At 44.7% G+C, this 18341-nt stretch overlaps 1 protein-coding gene across 5 annotated transcripts in view; it reads left to right on the top strand.

Annotated features, from left to right (window-relative positions):
* The window catches only part of Epg5 (ectopic P-granules autophagy protein 5 homolog), a 90051-nt gene that overhangs the window by 54909 nt on the left and 16801 nt on the right, over positions 1–18341 (top strand). For 2 of the 5 annotated variants that reach the window (XM_031366099.1, XM_031366103.1), the window contains exons 28-35: positions 9453–9595; positions 10818–10974; positions 12868–13062; positions 14176–14389; positions 14995–15143; positions 15962–16163; positions 16618–16714; positions 18213–18319. In XM_031366099.1, the coding sequence (XP_031221959.1) occupies positions 9453–9595; positions 10818–10974; positions 12868–13062; positions 14176–14389; positions 14995–15143; positions 15962–16163; positions 16618–16714; positions 18213–18319 (1264 nt within the window). The remainder of the gene's footprint in view (positions 1–9452; positions 9596–10817; positions 10975–12867; positions 13063–14175; positions 14390–14994; positions 15144–15961; positions 16164–16617; positions 16715–18212; positions 18320–18341) is intronic. The other 3 variants (XM_031366100.1, XM_031366101.1, XM_031366102.1) reach the window with 3 other exon arrangements.

Raw genomic sequence — 18341 nt, forward strand, 5'->3', positions numbered from 1 at the left:
CCATTTGGAAAGTTCCCAGGATGCTTCTGTCGTACCTCCTGAGGTTCCGTGAGGGTGCTTTGGGAACAGTTAGGAGGCAGAGTGGAATGGCGCTCTGTGCTGCTGTTTAGGCCCAGCTTCAGGTGTTCTGGGGAAGAGTGGCGAGACTGCACATCGGGAAAGTTGTCGCCAGTGACCACAGGGCTGAAGCTGATGGTAGACTGAGGACAAGGAGGGAAACAGTGGGGCAGAGCTTACCAATACGGACATGAAGTATGTATCCATCTGTTCAAAAATTCAACTGCCTGCCACTGTTGCAGCAGTGACATAGACAGAAGTTGTTTCTGAGATAGTTTTAGTTCAGAATGGGAACTGAGCCTAAGCTAGCCTGTAAAGCACTTAACTTCACATCAAACTCTGTCTCAACATTTCATATATCTTATTTGATCCTCACAACAATGCAGTGAGATGTGTATTTTGTTGTCTTCATTTCCATATAGGGGGTGTACCTCAGTCCTCGGCAGCATTGTCTGAGCTAGTGATGGGGCATTTGAAGAAAGGAGTGCTTGCTGCCTGACTACACTTGCATAAAAGACTTTTTGTTAGCTTTAAGAGATTGAGTCATTTATTCGCTCATTGTCTTTTAGAAATCTCCACCCCTTCCTTTTCAAATCCATATTGAACTCTTCTACTTTTTTCTATATATTGCTTTCCATAGAACACTGCTTCCTCTAAAATACCTCTTCTAAAATAATCTGTTAGACTTCTGTATTTTCCAATCCCTTGAGATTTATTTCAGATTTTTTTGTTCATAGCTGTGTGCATCTAATGTAAAAGGATTGACTCATGAGTCAAGATGACTTCAGGCTATGTTCTCATGTTGTGTTTAAGCATGTCAGACTCCTGAATGCTGCCGTCTTTGACCAGGTGCTTCTATAAGCTAGTTTCCTTCATTGAATTTCCCCTTAGGTACCAATGTTGTAAGACCAGGTAGAGGTATTTAAGAGCGGTCACTTGCTAAGTTGGGAAGCCTGTTAGCCTGGGCAGAGTTAGAAGTGGACAGGGAGAAGTTGAGATGCATCTGGTCATAGTAAGAGGGAGATGGTTTATTATGAAGCTTCGGGGCTTTGTTTATTGTTTTGTTTTGTTTTTTCACGAGAGAGCTTCTGTGTATAGCCCTGGCTGTAGACAAGTCTGGCCTCCGGCGCACAGAGATCTCCTGCCTCTACTTGCTGAGTGCTGAGATGTAAGGGACAGACCTCTTCCTCCATGAAAAGCCAGGGTCTGGCAGTGGGTAGCAGTACCAGGCAGAGCATGGTGGAGCAGAGCCAATACTGGCTCATCTCTTTCTCTACAGAAAAGGAGTGTATTGCATGTATGAACTCCTGAATTGAAATTTCTTTTATAACCTGGTGTTTTATTAATTTTGAGATGAACAGGAATCTCTTGTGAAAATCTTTCAAAGTAACTTTCTGCCAGAGAACGATGATAGATTGTGCACATCCATAGTACTTGTGCCTTCCTCTCAGAAGAATGGCAGTTGCTAATGTTGATTAATAGAGGCAGGCAAGAGGCTCACTAGAGTAAAGACAGTGAGTGACAGGAGGCATTCCGAGGGAGCAGGCGCAGTGGCAAATGTCTATAACCCCAGCACGCCAGAGGCTAAGGCCACATGAGCTGTGTCACCAGAGAAAGACGCATGAAAGGAAATGGGACAGAGGCATTTGTTTTAAGAATTTGAAAAGTTGCTGTCTGTGGCCATAACTTCATTAGAAATACTCTAGTCCTTGTAAAGCAGGTTTGAGTTTTCTGCTGGTCACACTCACTGGTCTAGTGGTCTGACTCTAGTTCAGTTTGGGAAAACCCAGAAGTGGAGAATTATCTCCATTTGCCTGAAATGCAGATGTGCCAGTGGAACTATAGATGCATAGAGCAAGCAACTTGTAGTCTGAGACTTGAAGAGAATTTGACAGATAAAGATCACTCCTAATTGTCTCTGCATAATCCTTTCTGGCTGATATTCTTTTGTTTGTTTGTTTGTTTGTTTTTTGTTTTTTTTTCTGGTTGATATTCTTAGGAATTTAAGATAAAATTATTTTTTATCATATACTCATTAACAGCTAAGAGCAAGGTGGCATAAAAAGGAAACCTATAACCAAGAAGTTTGGGCTCAGTCATGGATGCACTTCCTAGTTCCACATCTAGATGTCTATCTACCTACCTAATTTTCAGGTCCCACATCAATCTCAGTTTTATCCTGGCTCTCCTGCAGTCCCTCCTCCCTGCTCTGTGCAGTTCCTCCTCTGTCCTTCTCTCTACTGTCCCTCCTCCCTGCTCTGTGCAGTCCCTCCTCTGTCCTTCTCTCTGCTGTCCTTCCTCCCGCTCTCTGCAGTCCCTCCTCTGTCCTTCTCTCTGCTGTCCTTCCTCCCTGCTCTCTGCAGTCCCTCCTCCCTGCTTTGTGCAGTCCCTCCTCTGTCCTTCTCTCTGCTGTCCCTCCTCCCTGCTCTGTGCAGTCCCTCCTCTGTCCTTCTCTCTGCTGTCCTTCCTCCCGCTCTCTGCAGTCCCTCCTCTGTCCTTCTCTCTGCTGTCCTTCCTCCCTGCTCTCTGCAGTCCCTCCTCCCTGCTTTGTGCAGTCCCTCCTCTGTCCTGCTCTCCAGAGGAAAGTCTAGCTTTGTTGTCATTTCTCTCATCTATTGCTTTGGCCTGTGGAGCTGATTTAAAATGACTCCCTTCTCTTTGTATTTGTTGCTGCTTACCCAGTAGCTTACCAGTGTCGGCCTGAGCTGTCATGCTAAGCTTCAGCTGACAGCACTCTCATATTGCTCCATTCTTCCAGTATCCATCTCTCTAGTCCCAGTTCTGACCACACTTCCAGACTTTAAACCCATACTGGCTTTCCAGGTCTACAGCCCTTCATGGCCTGTTTTGATTTTTTTTTTTTTTACAGAACAAGGGATCCCGTTTTGAAAACTCTTGACCACTTCTCAAGCAGTCTGGTTTTAGCCCTTAGCTTTATCCAGTCTGTGAGATACATGTGGTCACATTGTTGCTCACAGCCCTGCTACTTCTGTCCCCTCACATGCCTTTCTTAGCCTTCACACTCACTGCTACAACTTGCATGAGAGGTCTTCAGGTCAGGCTGACAAGCCCTACCTCTCTTGTGCTTGATGTGCTGTAGTCATCTGTTGCTTTCCCCTGCCAGGCAGAATTCTGTGGGAACAGTGTTCTTTGCTCATATATATATGATCTATCCATACCATCTGGGCACTTTCTATCTAGCGCAGGCTGATGCCTGGAATAGATCAATGGAAGCTACTGCACATGCCTGTCAGGTCATGTCAGTGATGCTGCGTGTCATGAACTCTGTGGCTGTCAGCAGGTTTTGAGTCACATGAGCTCAGTGACTTGTCTTCTTCATGTGTGTGTTGAGGGCTTCAGTCAGCATGTGTGGTTTTGAGCCTTCACAGCGCCTTCCCTAGGCGGTGAGGGAGCTCTGCAGACAGTATTTGGCTGTATGGTGTGGACGTTGAGACGTTCCCGAGTGAGCTGTACTCCTTTGCTCATGGTTACTTTTGGTCCGTTAGGCATTTTAATGCTTCAGGTACAAATCCCATTGACGCTTTCACTTGAATGGAGGTCTCCCGTTCTTGAAGAGCAGAAGGGCTGTTGCATGTGTGCTAGCACTGCCTTTCCAGCTGTTGGGGCTGAGCTGTCGTTGCATGTGTGCTAGCACTGCCTTTCCAGCTGTTGGGGCTGAGCTGTCGTTGTGTCCTGTCGAGTTCTCTGAGACACTGCTTACAGTAGCCCACTTACGTTTACAGACTGAGGGTAAGTTTCAGAGACAGTTCACATTTCCTAACAGAGTTTCAGGGAACACAGCTATGGCGTTCAGTTAGAGATCCATCATGCATCCATCAAAAGTCAATTTTCACTGTTGTTGTTGTTGTTATTATTATTATTATTACTTGTGTTGCTGGGGATTGAACCCAGCACCTTATACATGTGGGGAAATGCTTTATCACTGAGTTACATCTCAGCTCTCCTCTCCAGCAGTCCTCAGGACTTGTATCTCCACATACAGTCCTTGGGACATGTGTCTCCACATGCAGTCCTCGGGACATGTGTCTCCACATGCAGTCCTTGGGACATGTGTCTCTACACACAGTCCTCAGGACTTGTATCTCCACACGCAGTCCTCGGGACATGTGTCCACATGCAGTCCTCGGGACATGTGTCTCCACATGCAGTCCTCGGGACATGTGTCTCCACACGCAGTCCTCGGGACATGTGTCTCCACACGCAGTCCTCGGGACATGTGTCTCCACATGCAGCCCTGCCAAGCCACTCATTTGCAGTAGCTGCTTTAACTCTGTTTCTGAAGACAACAATCCACCATTATGGGATCAATGGATCAATGATCTTAATTGAGCATTTTGTTTTATTTATTTATTTAGTTAGTTTTTCAAGACAGGGTTTCTCTGAGTAGCCCTGGCTGTCCTGGAACTCACTCTGTAGACCAGGCTGGCCTCGAACTCAGAAATACACCTGGCTCTGAGCATTTTGTTTTAGATCAGTTTCTAAACATTAGTTTCATGGAAAAGTCATTTTATAGTCCAAAATTTTCAAATATAATTTTAAGTGGTCCATTTACAAAGATTTCGTATTTATTTTCTTGCTTAATAAGAATTTTCTGGATCTGCCCACTGTCTGCAAGTCTTTGAACTTGTATAGTTTATTTGGAGTCTTCAGAAGCGGAATGTGTTTCCTCTGTGGTCCCCAGTCCCAGCGGCAGCCCTTCGGCATTCAATGATATTCCCTGAGGAAGTGCAGTGATTTACAAAGGGGTTCTTTTGTTGTTAGTTCACGTTGAAGGGCATATTTGCTAGACCCAGCATTGATTTATTCTCAAGTGAACAATTTTCCACTCCTAGAAGTAAAAGGTGGAAAGACCCACTGAGGGCCTCCCGCTTCTGTAAAACTGTGTGAAAGGACACGTTTTGTCCAACTCTTATTTGTTTTATTAAAATTACTGAAGTGGAGGGGCTCCCACCGTGCTGCTTTGATTTATCTTCTCCAGTGCCTTGGTATCATGAGCTGGAGTCCTTCAGTCCTTCTCATACCTGTTCTTAGTGGTGGGAAAGTGTGTTGACTTATGCAACATTGGTGGGTCTTACATAACAAAGTTACAGTGAAAGGGAAACATAAGTTTGCTTGAAGATGTGCTCTTTAGACTTTGAATGTAGCATTCATGACGGCTTCATTTAAACAGGTTGATAAATTATATTAACAGAATTACACAGGGGATATGATCATTGCTGTGGCAGTCGAAGACTAGTTCTGGGTAGGTTTAAATGCCACTGCTCCCCGAGTGAGAAAGCTCTGAGAGAGAAGGATTTAACCCCATCTTCCACGGCTCTGCTCTGCTCGGCTCTCTCACCATCCTCAGCTTATAGGACAGGTTCAGCCTTAACACTGGCCTGTGGACCGGTCCTCCGGGTCACTGCTCCTGACTCTGTTGATTGGACTGTATTCTTCTGTCCCAGCTCCTGAAATTTGTCTAAAAACGTATCCTTTCTGCTCAGCTGTCCCTCCTCAACTCCAGCAGCCAGTGTAACACTAGGTGTGCTCCTCACTGTCCCTTTGCCACGCCTTTCCTCTTACGAAGTTCAGATTTACTAGGAAAAGCTGCAGAGAGGCCTTGTTGTCATGGCTGCCTACGGTAGCATGCACTCAGTGCTGAGTACTCAGTCCTTGTTCCTGCTGGGCCAGCCAAGTGCACGTCCGCTTTGTCGTCAGTAAACTGGAAGGCTGAGCTAGTGTCAGGTTCTCTTGCATATGTTGCCAATAGGAATCCAACCATACTGATGATCCTTCTCATTAACGGTAGAGAGGCTTTTGAAGATCAGCCTTCACAACTCTCATCCTGAGCACGCTATGCGTAAGGGCTGATACCAAGGGGGATTCACAGGTCTCGGTCTTCCTTGTTTCTTAGGTGTTTTCATTCATTCTATGTGACAGATGTGAAAATCTAGAGGCACCAATCACTTTACAGCTGGGGTACTTACAATTTTTCTTTTCCACCACTGAAGTAATGAATCCTGTGGGGGCATACAAATGTGAAGTCTAGAATAAAAGAATACAGCATGGTTGGGAAGATGACGGAGTGGATAAAGCATTTGCTGTGCACGCATGAGGATCCAGATGCCCGGCACCCGTGTTACTGCAAGGCAGATGCCCGGCACCCGTGTTACTGCAAGGCAGATGCTCGGCACCCGTGTTACTGCAAGGCAGATGTGTGGCTTGCCCCTGTTTGCAGTGCTTTGGAGGCAGTCACAGGGAATCCTTGGAGCAAGCTGGCTAGCAACATTAGCCCAATTGGCATGTTTTAGGTTCAAGTGAGAGACCTTGTCTCAATATATGGAGAGTGATCTAGGAAGACATCTGCCATCAAACTCTTGTGTCTACATGCATTTGCCCTTGCATCTGTGTATGCTTGTGTACGCACATGTACACATGACTCTTACATGTTGTGAACATATATACATACCATGCATACCATGCACATACAGACATGGCAAACAAATAATCACTTAAAGAAGAGTACAGCATATTCTTTGTGGTGAGATAGGCTATGCATCTGTGGTGACCGTCTGGTCTAGTAACTGTTGCCTTGGAGTTGGCCCAGGCTGCCCAGTTTGGAGCATTTCCTGAAGACTCTTTTGCTATCAGCACTTGTGACATAATTCTAGTTAAAGCCACTGACACTATCCAGGAAGCAACCTCATAGCTATCTTTGTGGTGCATCCTGGGCCTAGGATATCCTATGCATCTATTCATACCCAAAAAAGAATACCAAAAATGCACAGACAAAACCACAGTCAGAGAAGGGCTATGTTAGCAATTGCCTCTAGTAGGGAAGATGCAAGTTTTAAAAGGATAGACTTTTGATAGATTTTTTTCACAAAGCTCCATTCTTATTTTTCACATTGTCTTAGTTAGGGTTGTACTGCTGTGAACAGATGCCATGACCAAGGCAAGTCTTATAAGGGCAACATTTAATTGGGGCTGGCTTACAGGTTTAGGGTTCAGTCCATTATCATCAAGGCACGAGCATGGCAGCATCCAGGCAGGCATGGTGCAGGAGGAGCTGAGAGTCCTACATCTTCATCTGAAGGCTGCTAGCAGAAGACTGGCTTCCAGGCAGCTAGGATGAGGGTCTTAAAGCCCACACCCACAGTGACACACCTACTCCAACAGGGCCACACCTTCTAATAGTGCCACTCCCTGGGGCAAGCATTTATAAACTATCACACACCACATGTTTCCTAAGAGTCAGACCAACCTACCAGGAACTAATCGGTTGGTTGTTCTTTCTTTGAGATGCAATTGATTGGGCTCCCCCCTCCCCTACCGTATTGCTTTAGCTAAGTTGTGAAACCGTATTAAGATAGGTAGCATCTTCTCTGCAGACGAGCCTCCTTCCCCACACCCACCAAGAGATTAAAAGAAAAAGATGTGCAGGACAGAGAAACAGACACATCCTGACTGTAGCTCAGCGTTCTGGGGATCTTAAGCTTGTCTATGAGTGGGCTACAGGGAAGCCAAACGTTCAGTAGGTGGGCAGGATGTAGCTGGTGGTCAGTGCTTGCCACAGAGACAGAAAATACAAAAGAAATGAACAGTGAAGAGAGGCAAAAAGGTGTTCCAAATGAGGGGGCAGAGGAGTGAGGAGGCCAGTCTCAGAATGGGGAGAATGGAGCACCTGCAGTGCCACCTTTCTGTGTGAGCGTAGGGGATGCCAGAGGATAGAAGGCTGCAGAGCCGCTGGAGAGGGAGGGCAGCTGGCGCTAGGGAGAGGTAGACGAGGATGAACTGACAGTGCACGGGTGGAAAGCAGAGAACAGGGCAGGAGGGGAGAGAGACTTTTGAGTCTGCAAGGCTAGTCCTCAAGGGCTATCTCAGGCGAGGAAGAATGTCCTTGGAACCAGTGTGAACTCTTGAGGGCGGTAAGTAGAGTGCCACTCGGAGCTGATGTGCTCTTGAGGAAGGCGGTACCAGGCTGCATCCTGTCTCGGCTTCTTTAGGACCCTGGCTGAAAGTCAGAGCTGCTCTTTTGAGGCAGAATCTCTCACTGGCTGGTACTTACCAAGTTAAGCCTATGGGAGGACTCTAGATCTGTCTGCGCATTCCACCATGCTGCTCTTGGGTACTAGGGTTTGCACCCAGGTCCTCACTGTATGGCAATCATTTTACCACCTAGGGCATTTCCCCAGACCTCCAGTGGGTCCAGTCCTTTAAAGAGGCTCCATTCTTCTGGATCAGGCTGTTAATTAATTGCAATATGATGCCTGTGGTTAACTGTATCCAGGAGAGCATGCTGATCCTGGACCATGTGAGACTGACCTGTCAGCCCTCTGTCCCAACTCTCTCCAGAGAGAGGGGAGAGAGAGAGAGACAGAGAGAGAGAGAGAGAGAGAGAGAGAGAGAGAGAGAGAGAGAGAGAGACAGACAGACAGATAGAGACAGAGACAAAGACAGAAAAAAGAAAAGAAGAAAAGAAGGAAAAAGGAAAAGGCCTCAGGGAGGGATGATGCTGTATGCTGGTTCTATATTTGATAGGATTTGAACAAGTGAAACATTAGGAAAATTAGAAAATTAGGATATATTTTGTCAAATATTCTTAACCATTGATAAGTTATTCATTATCATATCAATTTATAAGCAAATATCTAGACACATGCTCTTTTATATTTTTTTATAAGAAAATGCATTTAAGCCAGGTGTGGTGGCACATGTCTAAAGTCCAAGCACTTGGGAGGTAGAGGGAAGAGAGTCATGGATTCAAGGTCTGCCTGGGCTGAGTAGTGGGTTCTAGGCCAGCCTGTTATGTGAGACCTTATACGACACACACATGATAATAGAAAAATTATATTTAGTCTCAGTTTGATTCTACAAAAAAATGAATTTCCTAATAGTTCCCCTGTTCTGAGTGATGGGGATGGAACTTAGAGCCATGTGCGTTAACTAGGCAAGCGCTCCTGTCACCGAGAGCTACATTTTTATCCCTCATCCTTACTATTTTTTTTTTTTAATATTGTAAGGGTCTCCATGTGTACCACAGGCTGACCTTGAACTCATGATCCTTGATAGTTTTTGACTTCTTTTCCCCATTCATTTTACATTCAATCAAGTTTTGGGTTAAATTATATTGTTGATTATAATAATATTCTACGCTTCATGTGCCAGTGTACTTATAGTAAAATACCCTACTCTAGAAGTATTAGGAGAAAATAAGACTGTTGAGGGTTGGTTGTGGTAAATCATACATCTAACCCTAGCACTTGGGAGGCTGAGGCAGCAGGATTGCCATGAGTTTGAGACTAGCCTGGGCTATACAGTAAGACCATTTCAAAAAAAAAAAAAATCCAAAGCAAACAATAATAACAAAAAGTGTGATTCCTAATTGTTATTAGTTTGAAGGCATGTGCAAGAATGAAGCAGTAAGCCAGCAGATCCATGTTCTGCAAAAGGAAGTGAGGCAGGTGCAAGCAGAAGCTGCTCAACCCCCGGCACTCAATGTTGTGGAGGCTGCTGTGCATGCGGAGAACCTGATCACGTGAGTCCTGTGGCCTGGCACTTCAGGGTTGGCTTTGCTGTTGACAGTAACCATGCACGGTACCTTACCTCCTCCCTGCCTCACACCTCCCATCACTTAGTATGGAAACCAGCAAACTAGGGCCTTTGGGTCCCATCTGGCCAGCTATCTGTTTTCATGAATGGTTTTACTGGAGGATAGCCATCTCTGTCTCTCATAAGGCTATGACTTATGAGCTTCAATAACAGGTGTAACTATTTGTGATGCTTGCTTTATGGCCCACAAACATGAAATATTTCCTATTTGGCCCCCTCCAGCAAAAGTTTGCAAACCCTTGAACTGTAAGATGATCTTGTGTGTTGGAACTCAGTGATGGGGGTTTACCTCTTCAGTTTACCCTGGAGTCATCCTCACCCAGAAGGTTATTGTTGTCAATCAGATTGTAAAGTAAAGCTCACCACCATTGCTTACAGGGATGAGGCCTTTTTAACTTGCATGTGACCACTGTGATTTCCTCTGAGAGCTCCCGGCATGCATTCACCTTTCCTAAAGCCAGCTGGACAGAGCTCAGAAGGAAGTCACTTTAATTTAACATCACTCCACTTCGTGGCGAGCCACTGATCCCTTCAGCAAATGGGGATGATGTGTAGAGGGCATGGAAGCCCCTGTGTAGGGGCTCTGGAAGGATTAGATCAGGTTACCCACAGGTCGGTACATTTATCTCTGGGAAGCTACAAAGCTTGAGCAATAGAAGAATATCTTAGGAAGAAACTTCAGATGCATTTGTTTTATGTATACGAGTGTTTTTCCTCATACTTTCCCTCATACTTGGCATGTACTTGTACCACTGTGTGCCTGGTGTTCATCTCATCCTCAGGCATATTTTAGATTCTAAAATATAGAGAGACCAACATACTTGTGTTTTAAAATATACAAAAGCCAAGTAACTGAAGTATATACAGTATATGAAAACTTTAATAAATGGCAAGATGTTAATTGTCCTTATAATGACAGCTGACTTTTATTTTCTCTAGGAAAGCATAAAAGCATTACTGTGCCTCTAAAGTGAATTTTTGGGTAATTGATAGATACACATTTACCACATGTAATATTTTTAAGGTGCTATTTGCATAGGGGTCTGGAGGCTCTTACAGATTCTGCCTAAGGAGTATAGGAAGTCAGAGACATTTGAGAATGTGGATTCTTTACTGCAGACAAATATTGCACCCATGTTTTCCCACAGGGCCTTAGTGAACACTTATAAGTTACAGCCTACATCTGCAGTTCAGAAAATTGGCATTAGCCTTTTCTTTACTGTTGTGGACTATGTCAGTGATGAGACCCAGCGCCATCCTCCTACGAGGCAGTTCTTCACTTCATGCATCGAGGTCTTGGGACAGGTAAGGTTCTTCCAGTTGTTAGTCACGTGAGGACTGTCATTGATCCCCCACAGAACCCTGACTACCTACAGTCAGAAACCTCTTGAGAACTCTTGGCTTTCTTTATTTGGTAGAATTTTTGGCATAGAATGTTGCTTCTTCTACAAGGGGATTAAGTTATTCATATTCGAAAGGCTAGGGAGACATTAGATTTTGGCATAGGTTTTTGGTATTATTAACTCTTATGTTGTTAAAGTTTCTTTATCATTTGCAAAATTTCCAACTAGTTTTTACACTTTGTCCTCACTCTGACTCTGTATAGTTGATGCATTCCCATCACACTCCCTGAACATGACCAAGGCGAATGAGTCCTAGCGGCATAGCCTGGGTTCTGCTACTTAGGATTCCAAGTTCAAGGCCTGCCTAAGGCTACAGAGTAAGTTCAAGTCCAACCTGGACAACTCAGTAAGACATTGTCTCAAAACAGTTATAAAACAAACAAACAAAAACCAAAAAAAGGTCGGGAGTCATAGGTTGATGGTAAAGTACTTGCTCAGCATGCATGAGAGACTTGAGTCCAGTCCCCAGTATTGCTATTTATTTAAAACATTTCAGAATTTGTACTGCGCGAGTGCGTATGTGAGTGTGTGTGTGTGCATGTGTGTGTGTGTGTGCATGCGTGTGCCTCTGTGTGCGTGTGTGTGTGTGTGTGTGTGTGTGTGTGCGCGCGTGTGTCACACAAATAGTGTTTGCTTGGAGGCTAGAGCTTTATCACTTTCCGACTTGAGACAGGTTCTGTCACTGACTCTTGAGGAAGGCTGGTCACTATATGATTTCCTGTGTGCACCCCCACCTCTGTCAGTTTCAGGCACACACAGCTGCTGCACCTGCACTTCATATGGATGCGGGGATTTGATACAGGTCCTCAGGCCTGTGCAGCATTTGTCTCCCAAGCTGTTTTCCCGGCTCTATGCAGCTCAAGTTCTTTCAAATTATGTGCCTTTTGCTGTGTTTATTGGCAGAGTGTATATGTGTGTGTGTGAGAGAATGTGCATGTGAGTGTACATGTGTATATGCGAGTGTATGCATATGAGCATGTGTGAGTCTGTATATGTGTGAGCATGTGAGTGTGTGTGTATATGTGAGTATGTGAGTATGTGTATGTGTATGTGTTGCTGATTATTTTCCTATGTATATTTTTGGGTTTTGATTTGATTGAAAGAGTTCTTTGGATGGTTTTTAGCTAGTGCTTAGAAAGCAATATATTTTTCTAGTTCAATTTTCTTTAGTTTTATGATTCTTTTGTCTCACTGAAGTTAAAATTTTAATATAGCCATACCATAGGCCCTACCTATTATATTTTTAAAATTATTTATTTTATGTATATGAGTTACATTGTGGTTGTCTTCAGACACACCAGATGAGGTCATTGGATCCTTTACAGATAGTTGTGAGTCACCATGTGGTTGCTGGGAATCGAACTCAGGACCTCTGGAAGAACAGTCAGTGCTCTTAACGTTTGAGCCATTTCTCCAGCCCCAGCCTGTTATTTTGTTGTGATCAACATTAGTAAAACCTTCCTAACCCTGTGCTGCTTAGAGAGTCACTTAGATTCTAGTGCATTTTAGCCTTTGAGCCACATTATTATTGACACAGGGTCTTACTTTTTAGCTCTGGGTGGCCAGGAACTCACTATGTAGATCACGCTGTTCTCAAACTCACAGAGATCCCCCTGCCTCTGCCTCCCTAGTGCTAGGATTAAGGGTGCAGTATTTGTGGCATCTTTTTTTTTTTTTTTTTCATATTTTTGTTTACAAAAAATTATTTCACCTTATTTAATACTCTTGAAAATTGACTACTTAAGATAAGAGGGAAGGGAAAATTGAGTGGGCACTCGTGTTTTATTCTCCCCAGGTGTTTATTAGCGGCGCTGAGTCAGAATGCAGGAAGTTGCTTCAGACCATCCTGAAGAACAGGCGGCTCTGCTCTCTGCTGTCTCCTTTCTTCACCCCCAATGCTGCGCCCACCGAGTTCATCCAGCTGTATGAGGAAGTGGTGAAGTGTCTGAGCGAGGACAACAGTGATGTGATCTTCATGCTGCTCACCAAGGTGCTCATGAGGAGTGACTGCCGCTTCCCGGGCCACAGAGCCACAGAGATTGACCACGAATCCCTTACGCACTGCATGAGCTTTGAATAACCTGATTGTACAGCCTCCCCTCTGTGGGGAGGACATGGCTGTACTGTATAGACAATCTTATTGCACATAGTAGGAATCCCCAAAGGATCACATCCCAGGCTTTCTTTAAAAACTTAGTACTGTCCTGAAATATTTCTAATAGGAGTTGAAACTTATCTTGAATCTGTAACTATGTTGTTTGATTTGTGAGTTATTATGTGTCAGGCTCTTATGTTTTGAATAAGCTCAGTCTAAGCGAGCTTCCCTTGTCCTCATTTTGAGTAGCAGACTCTGCGAGTGCGGCAGTGACTTAAGTAGTGGAGAATGTCAGCTCTGCTTCAGCTCTGCGTCCATGACACTGATGAAGCAGTGGGAGTGGCACTTTTTAGGGCTAAGAGACTAACCTCAGACCATAACAAAGGTGAATATATTTTATAGTATGGAAAATTGGGAGATTCCAGCAGTCTGAATTTTTATAAATCTAGGTAGCTAACTATGTCAGTAAAACCATGGCTCTAAATAAGCTCGTAAGTGCTGCTTGGTTCTGATGCTGTCAAGTGAGGGACAGCTCTGGAGCTCTGACCAGGCCTCAGCAGGACTTTCTGGGAAGAAAATAAAGAATTCCAGAAGCAGAGTGGAATTGTACATTGATAGTGACTTGGTGGTCAGTGGAGGGTTTCTGTTCTCATTGTTTGCATTGCTAGGTGTCAGACCTAGGGCTGTGAACATTCAGGGTAGGTGTTGTGCTTCTGAGCTCAGCCTCGAGTAAGGTTTGATGTTGAGGAGATTGCTGCTCTACTGACTTTACCTCCCAGCTCAGGCAGTGAGTGGGGGGTGACCGCACAGATCGCGCGTTCCCATGGGCAGTGAGTGGGGGTGACGGCACGGTGGTGCCCATCGCGCGTCTCCATGCACAGTGTAGTTCTGTGCCAGCAGACAGGTGCTGCTAGGCTGTCTTTTGGTTTTTAAATTTGCACAGACCTCTCTGCTGCATCTAATTTTATAACATAAATAAAACGGCTTCTTGTTTCTGTCTCTCTTTAGTTCGACATTCAGCAGTGGTTAAACTGCACTAAGCCCCCTCTGTCTGAGCGCACCCGGCTCCTGGAGTCCATTCACTTGGCACTCACTGCCTGGGGCCTTGAACCAGAGGAAGATATTCTGATGCCATTTAATCTTTTCTGTAAGCACTGGACTCATCTCCTCCTCCACCAGTTCCCTGACCAGTACAGTGACGTCCTCAGGCTGCTGGTGCAGGGTGAGTGTCTTCATGTTGGTCGTGACTGAGAAGGCCTCAGTGAATAGTAGACACTATTCACTATTGCTCACCACTCCATAGGTGCCATCTCAACATGGTAAGATGAGGCCGGAGAAATGGCTCAGCAGGTAGTGCTTGTCACTCAAGCCTGATGACCAGAGTTCAGTTCCTAGAAACCATGGTGAAAGGAGACATGCATGCATGTGCACACACACACGCATACACACACATGTATACACACACCCCACACTCATCCACACACCTACACACACGCATGTACACATACATACTCACATATGCATGTGCACACACAGAGAACACACATTAGTCAAACCTCTCAATCACTGTAGGAGGGTGAAATCACCTGCCCTCACCTTCAGTGGAGCTCACTTCCACTGAAGTCACTTTTGTTGTCTCTTTACTTTGGTCTTCTTATACCATAGATCCTTAAAAGTTTGGTTTGGACCATCATCATCATCATCTTCACCATCACCACCACCACCACTATCACCACCATCACTATTTTGTAAAGCACACATGTTCTCTGGTTCAAGTTGTAAAAGTAATTTGGGAAAAACACAGACCTGTTCTCTCTTTTTCTCTAGGCTCTGCAGAGCAGCTGCTGAGTCCAGAGTGCTGGAAAGCCACTTTGAGAGCCCTGGGCTGCTATGCCTCGAGCAGCCAGCAGGGGGCGGCCTCTGTGGAGAGCTCAGTGCTGCACAGTGCCTCAGATGTCCTCCTGTCAGACAAGCAGGTGTGTAGCTTTTGCTCTGACAGTTTGTGCATTCTTTTCCATTTCCCTTGTTGTGAAGTTTTAAACAGTTGGAGCACATTTAAAAGCTGGTGTTTTTGTTTTGTTCTGTTTTGTGTGTGTGTGTTTATGTAAGAGCTCCATGATTTTCTGGCACTTTTGCTTCCTCTGTCCCCTTTGTCTAGATTGCTTTTCTCTTAGGCTCCTGCATGTAGTTCCATCCCTGTCTGACAAGAGCTATACCAGCATTCCCCTGTATAACCCTACCCTCCCACCTAAGGCTATCTGATTCCCCCCTGAGGCCACTCAGGGTCCCACAGAGCCCTTCATTTTATCAGCTTTATCTGTGGTGGCTTCACAGAAGAACTTAACTGAAGCCAAGCGTGGTGGACCAGGGGGCTCAAGCTAAAGCCTTTGAGTGTGAGACCAGCTTGGCTTTTCTGTGAGAGCTCACCACCAAAATCAAACAAACAAGTAAACAGAAACAACCTCAAAAATAAGGAGAATGTGAGAATTTATTTGAAATAAAATTCCATTGCTTTAGGGTTGTAAACCTACTTTTTTTTCCCTGTCTTTTTGTAGTTCTGTCAAAAATCTGGATTCCCTTCCCAGTCTGTCAAGGCACTGTGCTGTAGGCTTGAGGGCATGGCTGAGGGTGAGGGTGGGTGCTGTAGGCTTGAGGGCATGGCGAAGTTGGGTATTTCCCTGTGGCTCATGGGGTTCTCAGGTTCATCTCCAGCAACAGAAAGAAGAAAGGAGGTGGGGAGTACCGCACTACGGCAGACATTCAGTGAACAGGTTTGGCCGGCCATCTCTTCTAGGTAACGGAGACGGTACAGTGGCTTTCTGACTTCTTTTATAAGCTGCGGCTGTCCAAGCTGGACTTTAAAAGCTTTGGATTGTTCTCGAAGTGGAGCCCTTACATGGCTGATGTGAAGACGTTTCTGGGATACCTTGTGAGAAGGCTGACTGACTTAGAAATAGCCTTCTTGGCCCAGAACCCAGCTGCCAGCAGCCAAGAAGGTATGGCGTCCAGTGGATGGAGAAGCACTGCCTCTGCCAGGAGGGTTAGAAGGAGATGTGTTAAGAGATTCTTCTCAGATGCCAAAGAAATGAAATAGGAAAGTGTGGTCCCGTAACTCATCATACCTATAGTAGTTCACAGTGAACAGAGGATGCTTGCTGTAGCTTGGGGGGGGGTGGGGTGTAGTGCAGAGAGGTGCGTATCTGCCGTCCCCTCCTCCTGTCATTTACCTAGTCATCATCATCATGTTCTGAATAGAAAGCATTTATCCTGGAAAGTTACATTATAAGATTATCTATGTTATAAAAATGTAACAAATGAAAAGGGAAGCATGCATAGTTGTCCTAACTGTACAGTTTCCATGTCAGCAAAAGCTTGCGCAGACAGGGCGCAGTAGACCTTGCCCACACTTAGGATAAAATGTAACTGGTGGCCAGAGTGAGCTCCTTACAGTTTGTGACACTTGTGCTGTTTCAGTGCTGCGATCCCTGCACTCACAGATCATCCGGCTTTTTAAGCCCTGGATCCTGGTTTTAGAGGACACTGAAAGGTAAAGGGTTTCCCATGCACTCAGATAGATTCTGAAATTTATTTACTTAAAGCTCTAATGATACTTAATATACATCATGGTGATTACACAGATTGAAATTTTAATATGGTGATATTTAAATTGATAAATAAAGTCAAGACATTTTAATTAATGTAATTATTCATTTGGGTAATTAGTGATGTTACCTTAATATTAATTTTGGAACAAAGTAAGACACTAATTTCCAGTTTTCTACTGTAAGGAAGTTGAATGTGTTTGTATACTTGAAAAAAAATTTTTTTCTCCATAAAGTAGCTCTATAAAATATTGGTCTCAGCATTGTCTGTGAGCTTAGCTATTTTTGGAATTAAGTAATATATCAAATTAATGGGTTGGGGATGAATCCTTAGTCGTGTAACTCTGCAGTTAAATAAAAGCTTTGCTTCACAAGCATGTAGAGTATAGAGTCATAAAGATGCTGTCAGTGGTGCTGCGGGCAACTGTTCTATAAACTTACAGATAAACTAGATGAACCTCAGTCTACAGAACTTACAGCAGGGCAAATGCCATGTTTTATAAAGTGTCCTTAGAAACATTAATGTCTTACTCAAGTCTCCTAACTGGTTCATTACTGCCAGAGCTGGGGCCGACTTCAGGTCTTTGTGTCAAGGTTCCATGTGTTACCCAAGAGCCATCAGGGAAAATCTGAGGCTGTACATCTTTACTTTTCCTAGAAGACTGTCTTCGACTCCTTTGTTAGCTTCAGGATTATATAGGGACTGGCTTCATAATAGGTTTGACAGTCTGTTAATTTCTACAAATTAATGGGGCTTATTGATATTGAACTTTCTAGAGAGGCAGAATTTCATATAAAGGAGTTCTTTGTGAGGGTAGGTGACTCAGTAGTTAAGAATGCCTGCTTCTCTTGCAGAGGGCTGAAGTTCAGTTCTTAACACCTATGTCAGGTGTCTCACAGATGCCTGCAACTCTAGCTCCAGGGAGTCTGATGTCCTCTTTTTGGTCAAATACATGTACATGTATATGCATGCAGGCACACACATAAACACAGGAGAAAAGTTCTTTGGTTACCTCTTGTGGTAAATTTAAGTCACTTGTTTGTTAACATGAATTTTATTTCATTTTTGTTCATGCTCTGAGTACAGGTAAATTATTATTGATTTGGCAAAATGGTGCAGTGCGTACAAAAAGGTGCTTGCCTCCAAGCTGAAGCCCTTAGCTTAGTCCCTGCAGCCCACCTGTGGAAGAGGCGAGTCTACAAGCTGTTGAGTGCCCTCCACAAGCACACTTGTAGGTGGCTGGTGGTGCTGGTGCAGAGGGAGAGGAGGGAGAAGCAGCTAGTGACTGCTGTTGCTCTCTGCCTGTGCCTCCAGGGTTTGGAGCTTTGGAGGGCACTGAGTGCACTCAATAGCTCCATAGCTAGAGCCTTGGACAACCCGTATGAGACCTAACTCTGTCCTATGTAGTTTCATTTCTGAGCATGTGTTTCTTCCCTCTGAAGTAGCCACCAGCGACATTACCCCTGGCTGGAGAGTGACACCGCAGTAGCCTCCAGCATCGTGCAGCTCTTCACTGACTGTGTTGGCTCACTGCACAGGAGCTTTAAAGGTAGGAGGGTGTCATGGGTACC

The sequence above is a fragment of the Mastomys coucha genome, unplaced genomic scaffold (genome assembly GCF_008632895.1).
Source record: "Mastomys coucha isolate ucsf_1 unplaced genomic scaffold, UCSF_Mcou_1 pScaffold13, whole genome shotgun sequence".
Classification (NCBI taxonomy): domain Eukaryota; kingdom Metazoa; phylum Chordata; class Mammalia; order Rodentia; family Muridae; genus Mastomys; species Mastomys coucha.